Below are 19785 nucleotides of genomic sequence, written 5' to 3' on the forward strand. Positions count from 1 at the left end.
GGAGCCGAAAGCCGCGCAAAGCAGCGCCCGGGGCTGCCCCCGCTCCCGAACCTCGGCAGTGCCCATCGCCTCCCAGCACTGCAATGCAGCAGCCGCTGCCCCGATCCGCTGCCCGGCCCGGGGGTCCCGGCCCCGCCGCTTCCCCGCGGATCCCCCCGTGCCCCCCCCAGCCTCCTGCGGGCTCCTACCTCACCCTCCGGTCCGCCCGGAACTTCAGCATGGTCCCGGGGGCCCGCCCGGCTCAGCGCCCGCTCCCGGCTGCGGGCATGGCCCCGCTGCCACCGCCGCGCTGCCCGGGGACAGCGGGGACACCGGGGCGGCCCCGAGGGGCAGGGGGAGCGGGGGGGGGGCGAGGGCTGTGCCCGTGCTGTGCCAGTCGTGCCAGCCGCCCCGCGCCGGTGGCATCGGCGGTGGCGGAGCTCGGGGGGCTCCGCGCGGCTCCGGTGGCTCCGGTAGCGGCGGGGTTGGGCGGCCCCGGTGTGCGGCAGGCGGCGGGGAAGGCGACAGCGGGGACAAACAGCGTCCCCGCAGAGGAGACGCGAAGGGCAGCGCGGCACCGCCGCCTCCCCCAGCCCAGGTGCGGAGCCGGGGAGATGCCGGTGGCAGGGGAAGGGCGGCACGGGCAGCTCGGGGGGCTCGGGGGGGCTCAGAGGGGCTGGTGAGGGGCTCCTGATCCCCCCCAGGCCGGCAGGGCAGCGGGAAGGGCGGGTGTCACAGCGAGCTGAGCTGAGCGCTGTCGCTGCCCTGGATTCGGTGGCTGCGTCCCTTCCCCCTGCTTGTGTCCCCAAAGCATCCCTGGGTGTCCCCAAAGCTTCCCCGGCTGTGTCACCCTCCTGTTCCTTCCCCAGGGGACGCCGGGAGGAAATCCCGGGGGCCAGGATGGGCACAAGCACCAAACCGGGGGGGACAGAGCCCGCAGGGCATCAGCACCCCAAAAATAACTCGGGGAGCCCTTGGGAACGGGTTTGGGGTGAGCCACGCTCTGTCTGGAGTTTGGGAGAGAATGCAAAGCCCTCAGGGCGGGCAGGAAGATCCTCGGGCAGGAGGGAGGGAGGGAAGGGATGGGGCTGACACGGCCGGGAAAGCTCCAAAGAAGGAAGCGCAGCACGGGGAGGCCGCTGGGATCCCTCCTGCCATGGCCCGGCTCCCGAAAATCCCGGGAGCACCGTGGGGCACTGCCCAGCACCGCGTCCCCCTCCCAAAAACCCCAATTGTGCCCCTTTGGGGTGAGCTCAGTGCCAGCGACCGGCCCAGGGGTGGCACCAGAGGTCCCAGCCCAGGCCAGAGTGTGCCAACGCTGCGGCACCGGCGAAACTGAGTCCAAACTGAACTGGACACAAACTGAGCTAAACACAAATTAAACTAAACACAAACTGAAATGAACACAAACTAAACTAAACACAAACTGAAATGAACACAAACTAAACTAAACACAAACTAAACTAAACATGAACTGATCAAAACACAAACTAAACTAAACACAAACTAAACTGAACACAAACTGAACTAAAAACAAACTGAACCAAATCCAGACCGAGCTAAATCCAAACTGAACCAAATCCAAACCAAAAAAATCCAGACCGAAACAAATCCAAACCCAAACCAGATCCAGACCCAAACCAGATCCAAACCTAAACCAAATTCAAACCTAGACCAAAACCCAACCTAAATCAAATCCAAACCTAAACCAGATCCAAACAGAACCTGAAACAAATCCAAACTAAACAAAATCCAGACTAAACCAAACCCAAACCAAACCCAAACTCGAACCAAATCCAAACCCAAACCAAATCAAGCCAAACCAAATCCAGACTGAACCAAACCCAAACCCAAACCAAACCCAAACTGATCCAAATCCAAACCTGAACAAAATCCTTATCCAAACCAAATCCAAACTCAGCCAAACCCAAACCCAAATCCACCTTTTTAAGGCACCGGGCACACGGGGTGTGGCACATCCCTGCCCAAACTGCCACCACACTGCCTGTGGGCAGCGCCAGCCTCATGCCAGGCTCTGAACCTGTGCCAACACCCCAGTGCTGCCTGTCCCCCTGTCCCCATGTCCCCAGCACAGTGACTCATCCGCTCCTCCATCACCACCAGCCAAAGTCCCCCAACGGCTGCGGGCGTGTGCCAGCCCTCCTTGGTGACAACGCCAGGGCTCGCCCGGTGGCACTGCCACCACGGCGGGATGGCACCTGCCAGGGGACACTTTTGGGGACAGCAGTCTGGGGACAGGAGCAGGGAGGGAGCCACGGGAGGCTCCGTGTTGGGGTGTCACCCTTTGCCACTCCAGTTTGGTGTCACTGGTGCTGTGCCAGGCTTGGGGGCTTTGAGCTGGGTTCAGGCCAGGTTTGCCAGCCTGGAGCTGGCACCGTGGCTCTGTCACCATCTGGGCTCTGTCACTGTTAGAGGTGTCTGGGGATGGGCAGGGACATGGCAGAGCCAGGGCTGATCCACCCCACAACGGGGCTCACATGGCCCCCAGCCAAACAAAAACACACCCACACAATCCCTTCCCTTCCCTTCCCTTCCCTTCCCTTCCCTTCCCTTCCCTTCCCTTCCCTTCCCTTCCCTTCCCTTCCCTTCCCTTCCCTTCCCTTCCCTTCCCTTCCCTTCCCTTCCCTTCCCTTCCCTTCCCTTCCCTTCCCTTCCCTTCCCTTCCCTTCCCTTCCCTTCCCTTCCCTTCCCTTCCCTTCTTTCCTTTTTTTCCCTTTTCCCTTTTTTTACCTTCTCCTTCCCTTTTTATCCCTTTCTTCCTCTTTTTCCCTTTTTCTCTTCTCTTCCCTTCCCTGCCTTCTTCCCTCCTGTGTTTTTCCAACCCTTTTTTCACCTCTCCTCCTGCTGCAGCCCTTGGAAATCCCATTTTCTGTTCTCCCCGGGAACTGCAGCGCTCAGCACCCAGGGGAGGGCACTCGGGGTCACCCTGTCACCCACGGTCCCCGCGAGGGACAATCCACCCTCGGGAGGGCAAGGACAAACTGCTGAGCCCTGCTTTGCACAGGAGCCCAGGGTGGGCAAAAATGGATTATAAGGCATAAAAAAACAGGGACAAAAAAAACCAGGGAAAAAACAGATTGTAAAGCACAAAAAAAAAACCAGGGAAAAAATGGATTATAAGGCACAAAAATCCAGAGATTCTCTGCACTCTGGATCCATCCTGCATGGACCATAGGGATTGAAAAAAATAAATGGAATTAAATTTTCCATCTCCACACGGGCCCATCCCAGCTCCTGTCCTGGCCAGCAAGACCATCCCAGGGGCTCCCTAGACCCCAAAAACAATCCCAGGGCCACCCAGACCCCAGAAACCAGGGCTACCTACACCCCAATGCCAGGCCAGGCACCCCAGGACCCAAACACCAGCCCAGAGCTACCCAGACCACAAAAACCATTCCAGGGCCAACTAGACCCCAAAAAACAGGGCTATGTAGACCCCAACACCAGCCCAGGGAGACCCAGACCCCAAAAACCATCCCAGGGCCACTTAGACCCCAAAAACTAGCCCAAGGGACACCCAGACCCCAGAAATCAGGGCTACCTAGACTCCAACACCAGCCCAGGGCCAACTAGGCCCCAAAAACCATCTCATAGCCACCTAAACCCCAAAAACCAGCCCAGAGTTCTCTAGACCCCAAAAAACAGGGCTTGTAGACCCCAACACCAGCCCAGGGAGACCCAGACCCCAAAAATCATCTCAGGGCTACCTATACCCCAGAAACCATTCCAGGGCCACCCAGACCCCAGAAATCAGGGCTACCTAGACTCCAACACCAGCCCAGGATGTCCAAGACCCCAAAAACCATCGAAGGACCTCCCAGGCCCCAAAAACCATTCCAGCACCTCCCAGACCCCAAACAGCATCTCAAGGCCACCCAGAGCCACTTAGATCCCAAAAAACATCCCAGGGCCACCCAGACCCCAAACATCACCCCAAGGCCACCTAGACCTCAAAAATCATCCCAGGGCCAACTAGACCCCAAAAACCAGGGCTACCCAGACCCCAAACATCATCCCAGGGCCACCCTCTCCTGCAGGACACGGTGGCCACCAGCTCCCCCTCATTCCATGATTCCCATGGGAGCGGCCAGGGAGGGGAGACGGGAGCTGGATGCCCTGGGCTGCGGTGCCAGCCTATGGTGCCAGCCTTGCCAAGCTGGGCAAGGAAGTGGCTGGGCCTACAGTGCCAGCCTTGCCAAGCTGGGCAAGGAAGTGGCTGGGCCTACAGTGCCAGCCTTGCCAAGCCAGGCAAGGAAGTGGCTGGGCCTACGGTGCCAGCCTTGCCAAGCTGGGCAAGGAAGTGCCTGGGCTGCCATGCCAGCCTTGTCAAGCCGGGCAAGGAAGTGCCTGGGCTGCCATGCCAGCCTTGTCAAGCCAGGCAAGGAAGCAACTGGGCCACGGTGCCAGCCTTGCCAAGCTGGGCAAGGAAGTGGCCGGGCCTACGGTGCCAGCCTTGCCAAGCCGGGCAAGGAAGTGGCTGGGCCTACGGTGCCAGCCTTGCCAAGCCAGGCAAGGAAGTGGCTGGGCCTACAGTGCCAGCCTTGCCAAGCTGGGCAAGGAAGTGCCTGGGCTGCCATGCCAGCTTTGTCAAGCCAGGCAAGGAAGTGCCTGGGCTGCCATGCCAGCCTTGCCAAGCCAGGCAAGGAAGTGGCTGGGCCTAAGGTGCCAGCCTTGTCAAGCCAGGCAAGGAAGCAACTGGGCCACGGTGCCAGCCTTGCCAAGCCGGGCAAAGTCCTCGGGAGGGGCGGCCGCAGCTCCCGTGCACCCACGGGCCCTGTGCGACACCGGCGGCGTCACTCGGGGACATCCCAGGGTTGGGGGGACAGCGGGAGAAGCTCCGTGGGGACGGATGGAGGGCCGGGAGCGGGGGAAGGCCGGGGATTTCCAGAGAACAAAGCGGCTGCTGGCGGCCAGCGCGGCGGGGAGGGCGAGTCCCCGCTGCCGCGCCAGCTGGGGTCGGGGAGAAGCACAAAAAGCACAAAAAAAGCACCGGGAGTTTGTGTTTTATCTCCCTGGAAACCCCGGCTCCGGCCCAGGCACGGCCCACGGGGCTGCCGGCCAAAAACGCCGCTGATGCTGCTGCTGGGGTTGGAGCAGGGGTGGCAGCAGCGTCCTGACCCCATAGGGGACATTTGGGGAGGGTGACAGCTCTGGATCGGGGCAGAGAGGGTGACAGTCTGTGCTCTGGCGGCTCTGATGTCACTGCATTGTCCCCTGGTGGGGACAGAGCCGCAGTTCCTTGTGCATGGGATCACTGGGATTGCAGAACCACCATTGCCACCCAGAGCCACCATTCCCAGCCAAGTGCCACCATCCACCCCCAGAGCCACCATTCCCACCTAGAGCCACCATTCTCATTTTGGAGCCACCATTACCATCCAGAGCCATCATTCCCACTCGGAGCCACCATTGCCATTTTGGAGCAATCATTTCCACCCAGAGCCACCATTGCCACACAGAGCCACCATTCCCACTCAGAGCCACCATTCCCACATGGAGCCACCCTTCTCCCCCAAAGCCACCATTCCCAGCCAGTGCCACCATCTCCACCCAGTGACACCATTCCTACTCGGAGCCATCACTCCTACCTGGAGCCACCATTCCCACCCAGAGCCACCATTCCCACTCAAAGTCACCGTTCCCACGTGGAGCCACCATCCCCACCCAGTGCCACCATTCCTACTAGGAGCCACCACTCTTACCTGGAGCCACCATTCCCATCCAGTGCCACCATTCCCACTTGGAGCCACCATTCCCACAAGGAACCACCATTCCCACATGAAGCCACCATCCCCACCCAGTGCCACCATTCCCACCACAACCTCGGAGCCACCACCTGGACTCACCCCTGGATGGCTGGAACTCTCCCTAAGCTCTTTAGCACCAGGAATTGCTGTCCTGAGCAATTCCTGTCCCCGGCATCAAAGCAGCGCAGCCCCAACCCCTCCCCGGCTGGGTCAGCTCAGGGGATTTACGGCAGCGCCGCTGGGAAAATCCTGCTGGGACAAATCCGCCGTGGGCTCCATAATCACACCCAGGTGCTGACGGGGCCGTGCCTGGCGTGCTGCTGCTGCCACCTCTGCCTGTCACCACCCTCGGGCCACCCGCTGCTCGCGGTGCCACCGACCGCAGACAATGGCCCATGAGTGCCATGGCCTGGCTCTGTGTGCGACGGCACAGAGTGACACCTCCAAGGTCCGTGTGACACCTCCAGGGTCCGTGTGACACCTCCAGTGTCCGTGTGACACGTCCGGGCTCAGTGACAAGGCCGCACACGCACACACACACGCGCGCTCACACTCACCGGTGCCACCGCTCGTCCCCTCCGCCTGCCTCGCCGAGCCCGTGGCTCTCCCGCAGCCGGCCGGGGCGGATGATTTCCCTGATTTCCCTTCCAAGCCCATGGAGACCGTCATCGGTATCAATCATTAACAGCCGCCGCAGCTGCCGCCAGCTTAACCCCCTCGGCTCCGGGCGGAGCGCCGGGAGCCATCCATCCCTCGCTCTCTCCTTTAATGGCACCGTGACACGGCAAAGTCACCGCAGGAAAAAGGTTTCCAAGGGGCTCCGCACCCCCACGAACCCACAGCTGCTCCTGCAGCGTCCTGGCTGCGTGCCCCCCATCCCCTGGAGACGAGAGCTGGGAGCAGCCCCGCGTGTCCCCAAGATGCCCCAAATTGTCACATCCCGGTGGGAGCTGCTGGAACCGCTGTCCCCACGCTCAGGCGGGTCCCGAGGGCGGGAGCTGATACTGAGGGGCAGAAGCTGCTCCCCGGACCCCAAGATTGCAGCTCGGGACCGCTCCCCGCACCCCGAGACCGTTCCCTGCACCCCGGAACCGCAGCTCGGGGCTGCTCCCGCACTCCGGGACCGCTCCCCGCACCCCAAAATCGCAGCCCGGGGCTTCTCCCCGCACCCCAGGACCGCTCCCCGCACCCCGAAGCTGCTCCCCGCACCCCAGGACTGCTCCCCTCACCCCGAGACCGCAGGTGGGGCTGCTCCTCGTACCCCGGCACCGCTCCCCGCACCCCAAGACCGCAGCTCGCGGCTCCCGGCGCTCCCTCTCCCTTTCCCCGCATCTTTTCCAAGGATCATCAATGAGCTGTAACTTTATCCCGCCGTGTTTACAACCCAGCTGCGCCTCTTGGCTCCCTCAGCCGCGCCGGGGGCCAGCTCGGCTCCCGCTCAGCCGCCACACGGCGCTGTCACGGTGTCACAATGTCCCTGTCCCTCCCCTCCCCGCACGGGACCATGGGGATCAGCACCTGCATCCCCACGGACAGGGGGCTGGAGGAGGAGGAGGAGGAGGAGGAGGAGGAGCACGGCGCTGTCCCCGAGCCCGAGCCCTGCGGAACGGACGGACAGATGTCCCTGTCGCCTCCCCCCGCCCCCGCAGCCGCGTTACCCAACCTGCCGAGGGGTTGAATGATTAACCCCGGGCTGCCGAGCCGCCGGCTCCCGGCGCTGGCCCTGCACAGCCCCGCGGCGCGGGGGCACCTGGGGACCCTGCGCTTCTGTCACCGGATCCCAGGAGCGTCCCATGGTGGGTACCCTCAGCTTGTCCCTAAAAACGCACAGAGGGTCCCCACCCAGTCCCAACTCCCTGGAGCATCCCATGGTGGGTACCCTCAGCTTGTCCCTAAAAACGCACAGAGGGTCCCCACCCAGTCCCAACTCCCTGGAGCATCCCATGCCCTCAGCTTGTCCCCACAAGCACACAGAGGGTCCCCACCTTGTCCCTCATCCCTGTCCCAACTCCCTGGAGCATCCCATGCCGGGTCCCCTCAGTTTGTCCCTACAAACACAGAGAGGGTCTCCACCCTGTCCCTCGCCCCTGCCCCAACTCCCTGGAGCATCCCATGCCCTCAGCTTGTCCCTAGAAACACACAGAGGGTCTCCACCCTGTCCCAACTCCCTGGAGCATCCCAAGCCAGGTCTCTTCACCTTGTCCCCACAAACACACAGAGGGTCCCCACCCTGTCCCTCACCCCTGTCACCAATTCCCAGGAGCATCCCATGCCAGGTCCCTTCAGCTTGTCCCTAAAAATGCACAGAGGGTTCCCACACTGTCCCAACTCTCAGCCCTCAGTTTGTCCCCACAAGCACACAGAGGGTCCCCACCCTGTCCCTCACCCCTGTCCCAACTCTCAGCCCTCAGTTTGTCCCCACAAGCACACAGAGGGTCCCCACCCTGTCCCATGTCCATGGAGCATCCCATACTGGGTCCCTTCAGTTTGTCCCTACAAACACACAGAGGGTCCCCACCCAGTCCCTCATCCCTGTCCCACATCCCTGGAGCCCTCAGCTCGTCCCCACAAGCACACAGAAGGTCCCCACACTGTCCCTCACCCCTGTCCCAACTCTCAGCCCTCAGTTTGTCCCCACAAGCACACAGAAGGTCCCCACACTGTCCCTCACCCCTGTCCCAACTCTCAGCCCTCAGTTTGTCCCCACAAGCACACAGAGGGTCCCCACACTGTCCCTCACTCTGTCCCACGTCCCTGCAGCACTCACAGCACCAGCACCACTTTCCCGACGCGGCCGCCGCGGGAATTTCGCTTTTGTCCAGCCCCAGCTGCAGCTCCAGCCGGGGGCGTCGGGGCTGGAATGATCACAAACAGCCTTGGACAAACATCTGCCCGGCACCATCCCCGGGCTGCGGCCGCGGGATGGTTTCAATCACGGTCAAATCCCACAAAACTGCCCGGGGGAGCGAGGCGGGAGCAGCAGCTGATAAGGCCTTGCAGATGCCGGGCTCGGTTTGGCTCCCCGAGTCCATGAGATGCCGTGGAATGGGCACAGATTTGGGAATTCCCATTCCCCACACCCACCTGGGATATAAAGCCACAAATTCCTTGTGAACACCCAAACTGGGAGAAATCAGGGGGTGCAGGGGGGTGAAGTGATTCCTGAGGGTCCGCAAATCCAGCAGCTGCTATTTCCATTCTAGCTCACCAGGATGGGGGTAAGGGTGAGCCCCAGCCTGGACTCCATCAGGCTGTGGAGCCTCTTGATGATTTCTGGATAAACTCCCCAGTTTTCCATCCAGATCTCCCACTCTCAAAAAAGCCACAAATTCCTTGTGGACACCCCAAACTGGGAAGGCTCAGAGGGTGCAGGGGGATGAAGTGAATGATTCTTGAGCTCTGCAGACCCAGCAGCTGCTGTTCCCTCTCTGACCCACCAGGCTGGGGTACAGGATGGGCTCTATCAAGCTGTGGAGCCTCTTGATGATTTTTCGATAAACTCCCCAGTTTTCCACTCCAGATCTCCCACTCTCAAAAAAACCAACAAATCCACAAATTCCGTGTGAACACCCCAAACTGGAACACTCAGTGGGTGCAGGGGAGTGAAGCATCCCTTTGCTTCACAGTGATTCCTGCAAACCCAGCAGCTGCTGTTCCCTCTCTGACCCACCAGGCTGGGGCACAGGATGGGCTCCATCAGGCTGTGGAGCCTCTTGATGATTTCTGGATAAACTCCCCAATTTTCCATCCACATCTCCCACACTCAAAAAAACCAACAAAGCCACAAACAGCACCTCAGGGCCGTCAGACAGCGGCGGCTCCCACGTCGCTGCTGCCTCCACAGGATCCCATTTCCCGTTTGGAGAACCAGGATCAGGAATTTGGGCAGCGCTGGCTCTGCCCCAGCCCGGGAGCTGCAGCGCTGCCAGGCCCCGGCTGGTTCATCCCGACCTCCCGCAGTCAAGCCCCGACACATTCGGCGCATTCCTGGCGGAGCCCCACACCTGCCGGGAGAGGGAGGCTGGGAAGGTGCCAGCGGCTCCATCCAGGCCGTGCCAGCAGATTTATGGATCCCAGGCACCGTCCCAAGGCCGTGTGTGGCTCTGGTGACACGGCGAACTTGTCACCGTGGGCAGCTTTGTCACCTCGCCGAGCGTCCCCATTGTTTTGCTGGTGCGGCGCCACGCGTCCCTTGTGTCAGGCTGGGTGTGAATGGGGAAATTCTCCTTTTTTAGATCTGATCCCACACCTTGGCGGGCCTGGGAACAGCCTGTCACCGGCGGTGACACAACTGTGCTGATTGTGCAAGGGTTCTGCACCAAACAGCTCCCAAGGACGGGATCAACGCCGGCTCCAGGCTGGCCACGGTGGCTCTGTGTCCCCAAATCCATCTGCGGCACATCCCACGGCCCCAGGAGTGGCCTGGGATCACAGAATGGGTGCCAGGAAATGTGTGCAGTGGCCAGAAGTGCTCCCAAATGCCTGGGAAGAGGAGCCAAGCCTGGCACACGCGGATGGCACAGCAGCTCCAGCCTCTCCAAAAACGCCAGTTCCAGGCTGGCCATGGCGGCTCTCTGTCCCCAAACCCATCTGTGGCACATCCCACGGCCCCAGGAGAGGCCTGGGATTGTGTTGTGGGTGCCAGGAAATGTGTGGAGCAGCCAAAAGCATTCCTGAGTGCCTGGGAAGAGGCACTGTGGAGCCAAGCCTGGCACTCATGGATGGCACGGCAGCTCCAGCCCCTCCAAAAAACGGGCACGTGCCCACCTCACCAATCTCCATGCACAAATAAGCCAAAAGTCCCCCAAATTGGGTTTGTCCTCAGCAAAAAAGTCTAAAAAAACACACTCGGGGTTCCCCAAATCCCAGGGTCATGCTCAGGATTTGCAGCCTTTCCCAGGATTTCCTCTGGAAATTCCCTGGGGGAATCGCAGCTTTTCCCTCGCTGTCCTCGGATGTGACAGCCCCGGTTTAGTGTCACCTCCAGCCCACCACACCCGGGAACGGCTTCGCGGTGAATCACAGCTCATCCCCAGCTTCCCACAGCTCATCCCCGGCTTCCCAACCGCGTCCTCATCAGCGCCCCAAGCCCCGGAGCAGCCCCGGGGGAAAAGCTGGGAATCTGCACGGGGGAAAAACACCCAGAGCCAAAAACCAAACCCTGGGAGTGTCCCAGGCGAGGCGGGGACAAGGACACACCTCTGTGTCACCAAATTGTGTCACCAAACCGCCTTGGCTGTGTCGCTTGTCACCCTCCCAGCGCCACCTCCGCAGCGCCACCAGGGCGGGTCGGGCTCTGGTTTGGTCACCCTGGGATGCTCCCAGTTGGGAATCGGGACAAATCCAGCAGCGCCGCTTCCCAGAAATCCCATCGGCGCCGGAGCGCGGTGCCAGGTCCCCCCTTCCTTTCCCCCACAAATAAACGCGGCCCCAAGGGGAGGAGCGGCCCCGAGCCGGGAGGGAGCTGGAAGGACGGGATGGCTGAGCTGGGCTGAGCCGGGCTGGAACCGGGCCAGGCCCGCGCTGGGGAGAGCCCTCGGAGGGGCCTTTGGGGCGGGGGAGCAGCTGGGAATGAGCACCTTGGGATGTCAAGGGATTCTCCTTTAGAATGTCCGCAGGGTCCCTCCAAATAAGTCATGGGATCTCTCAAAAAATGTCACAGGATCCTTCCAAAAATGTCACAGGATTCCACCTAAAATGTCACAGGATTCCACCAAGGGTGTCACAGGATTCCACCTAAAATGTCACAGGATCCCTCCAAAAGTGTCACGGGATCCCCACCTTGGAATGCCCAAAGGATCCCTCCCAAAAGTGCCACAGGTACCCTCCAAAAATGTCACATGGTCCCTTCCAAAAATGTCACAGGGTCCCTTCCAAAAATGTCACAGGGTCCCACCCAAAATTTCACAGGGTCCCACCCAAAACTGTCACAGGATCCCTCCGAAAATTTCACAGGATCCCTCCCAAAACTGCCACAGAATCCCTCCAAAAATGTCACACGATCCCTCCCAAAAGTGCCACAGGATCCCTCCCAAAAGTGCCACAGAATCACTCCAAAACTGTCACAGGATCCTTCCCAAAAATGTCACAGGGTCCCTCCAAAAGTGTCACAGGATCCCTCCAAAAATGTCACGGGATCCCTCCAAAAGTGCCACAGGATCTCTCCAAAAATGTCACAGGATCCCCTCTTGGATTGCCCACGGGATTCCCTCTTGGGACGCTCACTGGACACTGGATCCCTCCAAAAATATCACAGGATGCCCACCTTGGAATGCCCACGGGATCCCTCCCGGAAGTGCCACAGAATCCCCCCCAAAATGTCGCAGGATCCCTCCAAGGGTCCTCACAAGCAGCTGGGACCGAGGAGTGGAACAGCCCAAGGAGCTGGGATGGGTTTGCTGAGCCCTGGGAAGAGCCCAAGGCCGTCCCACATTCCCCGAGGGCACAGCTGGGATAAAAGCGTGGGAAGAGCAGCAGGGCTGAGGGGGGAGCTGGGGGAGCACAGGTGGATCCAGGGCAGGGATCACAGGTGGATCCAGGAGGGATCACAGGTGGATCCAGAGGGGATCACAGGTGGATCCAGAGGGGATCACAGGTGGATCCAGGGCAGGAATCACAGGTGGATCCAGGAGGGATCACAGGTGGATCCAGGAGGGATCACAGGTGGATCCAGGGCAGGGATCACAGGTGGATCCAGGAGGGATCACAGGTGGATCCAGAGGGGATCACAGGTGGATCCAGGAGGAATCACAGGTGGATCCAGGGCAGGAATCACAGGTGGATCCAGAGGGATCACAGGTGGATCCAGGGCAGGGATCACAGGTGGATCCAGAGGGGATCACAGGTGGATCCAGGAGGGATCACAGGCAGATCCAGGGCAGGAATCACAGGTGGATCCAGAGCAGGGATCACAGGTGGATCCAGCACAGGATCACAGTGGATCCAGGAGGATCACAGGTGGATCCAGGCAGGAATCACAGGTGGATCCAGAGCAGGGATCACAGGTGGATCCAGGAGGGATCACAGGTGGATCCAGGGCAGGATCACAGGTGGATCCAGGAGGGATCACAGGTGGATCCAGGAGGGATCACAGGTGGATCCAGGAGGGATCACAGGCGGATCCAGGGCAGGGATCACAGGTGGATCCAGGAGGGATCACAGGTGGATCCAGGACAGGGATCACAGGTGGATCCAGGAGGGATCACAGGTGGATCCAGAGGGGATCACAGGTGGATCCAGTGGGGGGATCACAGGTGGATTCAGCTGGGGATCACTCCAGCAGGTGCCTGCAGCTCCAAACCCACCCCTGCCAGGGCTGGAGAGCTCATTCCCAGCTCCAGGGATGGCTGGGAGCCATGGGATGGAAACCACAGCCCACAGCAGGGCAGGAATGATCCACCAGAGATAGCCTACATTCCAAACCCCACAGCAGGGCAGGGAAATCCCACCACAGCCAGCCCAAATCCACAGCATGCCAGGAAATCCACACAGCAGGGCAGGGAAATCCCACCACAACCAGCCCAAATCCCACAGCAGGCCAGTAATGAACCACCACAGACATCCCAAATTCCACATCCCAAATCCCACATCTCACAACAGGGAAATCTCACCACAGCTATTCCACATTCCACAGCAGGCCAGGGAATCCCAAATCCCATATCAGTACAGGGAAATCTCACCACAGCCATCCCAAATCCTACATCAGGATAGGGAAATCCCACATCTCACATCAGGCCAGGGAATCCCAGCACATCCACACGGTGCTGCCAAACAGGGGCCCAGCCCGTGGCAAAGGAGAGACCCCCTGAGCTGGGGAAGATCCCCTCCAGCCAGGCAGGATCCCCCCCAAAACTGGGCACGATCCCCCAAAACCAGACAGGATCCCCCAAAACCAGACAGGATCCCCCTCCAACAGGGTAGGATCCCCCAAAACCAGGCAGGAATCCCCCAAAACCAGACAGGATCCCCCAAAAACAGACAGGATCCCCCAAAACCAGGCAGGATCCCCCAAAACCAGGCAGGATCCCCCAAAACCAGGCAGGATCCCTCCCCAAACCAGGCAGGATCCCCCCAAATCCCGGCTGGAACCAGATCCCTGTGCAGCAGTGGCTGTCCCTGCCCCGCTCCGGGCCGTGCCAGCCTTATCCTGCTGCCACACCTTCCCCGCAGCTCCGGCACGGAATTAACCCCTGGCACGGCTCGGCACGGCCTGGCCTGTGCCCGCTGTGCCCGCCGTGCCACCTGCCCGCGGTCCCACCGTCCCCGTATGACATCGGGGCTGTGTCCCCTCCCCACGAGATGCTCCAAACAACATTTGTGGCTCCCCCAACCCCTCCATCCCTCCGAGTTTCCCTCCATCGCCTCAATCCCGTTTTTAACCCTCGGATTTTCCCTCCATCGCTTCAATCCCGTTTTTAACCCTCGGATTTTCCCTCCATTGGCCCAATCCCATTTTTAACCCTCGGATTTTCCCTCCATCGCCCCAATCCCGTTTTTAACCCTCGGATTTTCCCTCCATCGCCTCAATCCCGTTTTTAACCCTCGGATTTTCCCTCCATCGCCTCAATCCCGTTTTTAACCCTCGGATTTTCCCTCCATCGCCTCAATCCCGTTTCTAACCTCGGATTTTACCTCCATCGCCCCAATCCCATTTTAACCCTCGGATTTTCCCTCCATCGCCTCAATCCCATTTTTAACCCTCGGATTTTCCCTCCATTGCCCCAATCCCGTTTTTAACCCTCGGATTTTCCCTCCATCGCCTCAATCCCGTTTCTAACCCTTCCAAAGCCGGGCAGCCGCCTCGGTTACCTGCTCCAGGTGCGGAGGAGCCCCGAGCTGGCCCGGGAAGGGACGGGAAAAGCCTCGGTGGCCTCCGGGAGCCGGCACGGCAGGAACAGCCCGGCCGATAAGCGAGGGCTGAAATCCGAACCGGCAGCTTTGGCTCTTTGCTATATAAACACCGCGCTGCCACCCCCGCTGCGACAGCGACAGCGACAGCCACGCTGCCCGAGCCCGGTGTCGCCGGTGCTGCCCTCCGTCCCTCCCCCGTGCTCGAGGTGGAGCCTCTCGCTGGTTTTGGGGTGGCGCTTCAGGTGCGCTCGGGGCGCTGCGAGCGGGGTTTGGGGTTTGGGGTTTGGGAAAGGGACGGGTGGGCACAGGGTGGGCACTGCCATGCTGGGAATGCGGGGATAAACAGCGTGGGAGAAGCGAAAAACGCGGGGTTTTAGCCTTAAAAAATGCGGGTGGGAGGGGCTGAGCGCGGTCAGGTGATGGGGCACCTGTGGGAAATGTCCCCGTCCCCAGCGGTGACACCACGGTGTGACACCCTGGCGGGACCCTGGGCTCCTTGGGGACACGGTGGCGGATGGGCAGGACGTGGCCACACCGTGCCACTGCCAAACTTCCTTGTGCCAGCACCGCGGCACTTCCTTGTGCGGGAGCAATTCCCGCCCTTCCTGCAGAGGACAAAACTCAGGAGCACAAACCCTGCCCTGTTTTTCCCCAGTTCTTCAGGCTCAGCCCCAAACTGGGACGGTCACATAGCACGGGTGAGGCTGGGCTGGGAGTTGCTGCAGCCCCATAGGGAAACTGAGTCAGGCAGGGTGTCCTGCTCAGAGCCACTGGGATTATCTGGGAATTATTTATTTATCCAAAAAGGGAATGCCAGAGGGACAAAACCCAGGAGGACAAAACCCTGCCCTGTTTTTCCCCAATTCTTCAGGCTCAGCCCCAAATTGCGACGGTGACATACCATGGGGTGAGCTGGGCCAGGCAGGGTGTCCTGGGATCATCTGGAAATTATCCAAACTATCCAAACAATTATCCAAAAAGGGAATGCCAGAGGGACAAAACCCTCTGGAGCACAAACCCTGCCCTGTTTTTCCCCAATTCTTCAAGCTCACCCCCAAACTGGGATGGTCACATACCATGGGGTGAGCTGGGCCAGGCAGGGTGTCCTGGGATCATCCTGGGAATTATTTATCCAAAAAGGGAATGCCAGAGAGACAAAACCCTTTGGAGCACAAACCCTGCCCTGTTTTTCCCCAATTCTTCAAGCTCAGCCCCAAACTGCGACAGTGACATACCATGGGGTGAGCTGGGCCAGGCAGGGTGTCCTGGGATCATCTGGGAATTATCCAACTTATCCAAATAATTATCCAAAAAGGGAATGCCAGAGGGACAAAACCCTCTGGAGGACAAAACCCTGCCCCTGTTTATCCCAATTCTTCAAGCTCACCCCAAATTGCGATGGTCACATACCATGGGTGAGCTGGGCCAGGCAGGGTGTCCTGGGATCATCCTGGGAATTATTTATCCAAAAAGGGAATGCCAGAGGGACAAAACCCTCTGGAGGACAAAACCCTGCCCTGTTTTTCCCCAGTTCTTCAAGTTCACCCCCAAACTGGGATGGTCACATACCATGGGTGAGCTGGGCCAGGCAGGGTGTCCTGGGATCATCTGGGAATTACCCAAATTATCCAAGTAATTATCCACAAAGGGCACCCCAGGAGCTCTGCCAGCGGCGGGTGAAGCCTCTCTGTGGCACATCTGGGGACACTGACAGCTCTGTGCCACAGAGCTGACTTTGGGAAGGTGCAGCTCGCATTCCCTGCTCTCCCAAGGCTGATCCGGGCTGGAATTGTGGAAATCAGGCACGGGGCTCGGAGCCAGCTCCCCGCCCCGGTTGCACAAGCGGCCCCGGGGGCACGGCAGCAGCGACAATCCCAGCCCTGTTTACCATCCCAGCCACCTGCTGCTGCTTCCCTGGCTCCCAGCGCCCTGGCAGGAAGAGCTGGAGCTCCTGGATCCACCCCTGGATGGCTGGACAGGGCCACCAGCTGTCCCCAGAGCCCTCGGTGACACGCACAGGGAATGGGGACATTCACCAGGACAGGGGGTGCAGCGCCCTGAGCCTCAGCATCCCCCAAAGGTGTTTTGGGAAAGCAATTTTGGAAATGAAATTTTGGAAAAGCAAAACCCCATCAAAAGCGGGGTGAGGATTTCCTCCCCCAACGCGACCCCGAGGGTTTTGGCTCCTGGGGATGGCACTCACCGTGTCCCTGGTATGGAAATCCCCCCTGAGCAGTGACCACAAGGCCTGGCAGCACCCAAATCACCTTCCAACCTCCCCAAAAATCCCCGGGGATGGGGAAGAGAAACCCCATCAAAAATCCCCGGGGATGGAGCAGAGAACCTCCATCAAAAATCCCCAGGGATGGAGCAGAGAACCCCAGCAAAATCCCCGGGGATGGAGCAGAGAATCCCCAGCAGAAATCCCTGGGGATGGAGCAGAGAACCTCCATCAAAAATCCCTGGGATGGAGCAGAGAACCTCCATCAAAAATCCCGGGATGGAGCAGAGAACCTCCAGCAAAAATCCCTGGGGATGGAGCAGAGAACCCCCATCAAAAATCCCTGGGGATGGAGCAGAGAACCCCCATCAAAAATCCCTGGGGATGGAGCAGAGAACCTCCATCAAAAATCCCTGGGGATGGAGCAGAGAACCTCCAGCAAAAATCCCCAGGGATGGAGCAGAGAACCTCCAGCAAAAATCCCCGGGGATGGAGCAGAGAACCTCCATCAAAAATCCCCGGGGATGGAGCAGAGAACCTCCATCAAAAATCCCTGGGGATGGAGCAGAGAACCTCCATCAAAAATCCCCGGGGATGGAGCAGAGAACCTCCATCAAAAATGCCCAGGGATGGAGCAGAGAATCCCCAGCACAGGTTGGAGCTCCTGCCAGCACAGAGAGAGATTTGGGGGAGATGGAGGAGAAATTGGAGCCCCATGGGTGTTTTGAATGCACAATCATCAAATTGGCCCCAAATATGAATTTTTTTCTTCAGTTTCTTTCGCTTCAAGAGAAGAAGGAGCAGAGCCAACCCTCCCCAGGCCATTCCCAGCCCCATCCACACAAGGAAAGGCGAAGCCTCCACTCACCATGGTCACTCTGTGACCCCAACCCCAGACTGAGCTTTTGGGGGGATCCCCCACTGTCAAACGGGGGGTTCAGCCCCCCAAACACCTCCCACCCCGCCGGGACACGGAGCAATCCCCCCCCTGCTCCAGCAACCCGAGCCTGAACCCAAGGTCCCGCTTATCTGCAGCTCAAGCATGTCTGCTGATAAGAGGGGATGAGATAAGGCCGGGCAGCCTCGGCGCTATCAGCAGCCCTTCCTCCAGCCCTGCACCCCAAGGCTGAGGGGTGCAGCACCCCCTAAACATCCCCCAAACATCTCCTTCATCATCCTCTCGCTGGGATGAGATTTCAAACTTCCACCCCATTCCCCCGTGGTTGTTGTTTCATAATCAAGCAAAGCGTTGGTTCAGGGGAAAGGGGAAAAATTGAATTAAAAATTTAAAAAGTCCAAAAATAACGCAATCAAAATAACAAATAAATCACAAAGCAGAGCAAATAACGTGTCAGGGTTCCCAAGGCTGAGGGGTCCAACACCCCCCAAACATCCCCCAAACATCTTCCCCATCAAACTCTCACTTGGATGAGATTTCAAACTCCCACCCCATTCCCCTGTGGTTGTTGTTTCCTAATCAAGCAAAGCAAAGCGTTGGTTCAGGGCAAAAATGAATTAAAAATTAAAAAAAAACATGCAATCAAAATAACAAATAAATCACAAAGCAGAGCAAATAATGTTCCCAAGGCTGAGGGGTCCAACATCCCCCAAACATCTCCTTCATCATCCTCTCACTTGGATGAGATTTCAAACTCCCACCCCATTCCCGCGTGGTCGTTGTTTCCTAATCAAGCAAAGCGTTGGTTCAGGGGAAAAATGAATTAAAAACAAAAAAAAAACCCAAACCCAAACCAACGCCACGCAATCAAAATAACAAATAAATCACAAAGCAGAGCAAATAACGTGTCAGGGTTCCCCTGACAGCGCCGGGGGGGGGCACACCCAGCCCGGCCCCATCAGGTGCTGCCACGAAAACCGGAATTGCAAATCATCAAATCATCATCGCTGCTCAGCCGAGCTGAAAGGAGAGCGAGGAAAACACAAAAACACAAAAGCAAAGCCGCCAGGGGCACGGGGAGCGCTGGCACACACCTGGGGCTGGCACACACCTGGGGCTGGCACACACCTGGGGCTGGCACACACCTGAGCCTTCCTCCTCCTCCTCGCTGGGCTGAGCATCCCCCGAGGGAAAAGAGGAGGGAAATCGATCCCGGAGAGGGGGGAGAGGCTCCCAAAAGCTGTGCCAAGCCCCGGTGCCCGCCCCGTCCCGGTGGCAGCTTTGGCACCCTCAGTGCCAGTCCCGGGATCTGCCCGAGCCTGAGACCCCCGCCTGGGGCTTAAATTGGAGAATTAAGGGGAAAAAAACCCAAAATGTGCCCCTCGGGTGGCACCGCTCCCTGGCACCCCTCCCTGGAGGGTGGCACGAAGGGACAGGAGCGGGGACACGCTTGGTGGCATTGCGGGGACACGGGGCTGGCGTGGGGTGGCTTTTCCTGTGGAGCAGGGTGGGGCAGGGAAAGGGGAGGGTGCCAGCGGGGTGGCAATGCCAGAAGGGTGGCACCACCCGCGGGGTGACCCAGGGTGGGGTGGCACCGCCAGAGAGGTGACACTGTCAGCAGGGTGACCTTGCCACAGTGGGGTGACACTGCCAGAGGGGTGGCACTGACCGCGGGGTGGCCCTGCCAGCAGGGTGGCACTGCCACAGTGGGGTGGCACTGCCAGAGGGGTGGCACCACCCGCGGGGTGACCCAGGGTGGGGTGGCACCGCCAGAGAGGTGACACTGTCAGCAGGGTGACCTTGCCACAGTGGGGTGACACTGCCAGAGGGGTGGCACTGACCGCGGGGTGGCCCTGCCAGCAGGGTGGCACTGCCACAGTGGGGTGACACTGCCAGAGGGGTGGCACTGACCGTGGGGTGACCTTGCCAGCAGGGTGGCACTGCCACAGTGGGGTGGCATTGTCAGGATGGTGACACTGCCAGCGGGGTGACCCCGCCAGAAGGGTGGCACCACTGGAGAGGTGATGCTGCCACAGCGGGGTGACACCGCCAGCGGGGTGACACCGCCA

General features: G+C 59.7%; 1 protein-coding gene across 8 annotated transcripts in view; it reads right to left on the reverse strand.

Annotated features, from left to right (window-relative positions):
- The window catches only part of PLEKHA6 (pleckstrin homology domain containing A6), a 59134-nt gene that overhangs the window by 26915 nt on the left and 12434 nt on the right, over nt 1–19785 (reverse strand). For 2 of the 8 annotated variants that reach the window (XM_064732833.1, XM_064732829.1), the window contains exon 1: nt 189–609. The exons of 1 other annotated variant lie outside the window; for it this stretch is intronic. In XM_064732833.1, coding sequence (XP_064588903.1) covers nt 189–220 — 32 coding nt within the window. In that variant the 5' untranslated portion in view covers nt 221–609. Of the gene's footprint in view, nt 1–188; nt 610–19785 lie in introns of those variants that run through there. 5 more of the 8 variants (XM_064732832.1, XM_064732827.1, XM_064732828.1 and 2 more) reach the window with 4 other exon arrangements.

The sequence above is a fragment of the Zonotrichia leucophrys genome, chromosome 26, assembly GCF_028769735.1.
Source record: "Zonotrichia leucophrys gambelii isolate GWCS_2022_RI chromosome 26, RI_Zleu_2.0, whole genome shotgun sequence".
NCBI classification, from domain to species: Eukaryota; Metazoa; Chordata; class Aves; order Passeriformes; family Passerellidae; genus Zonotrichia; species Zonotrichia leucophrys.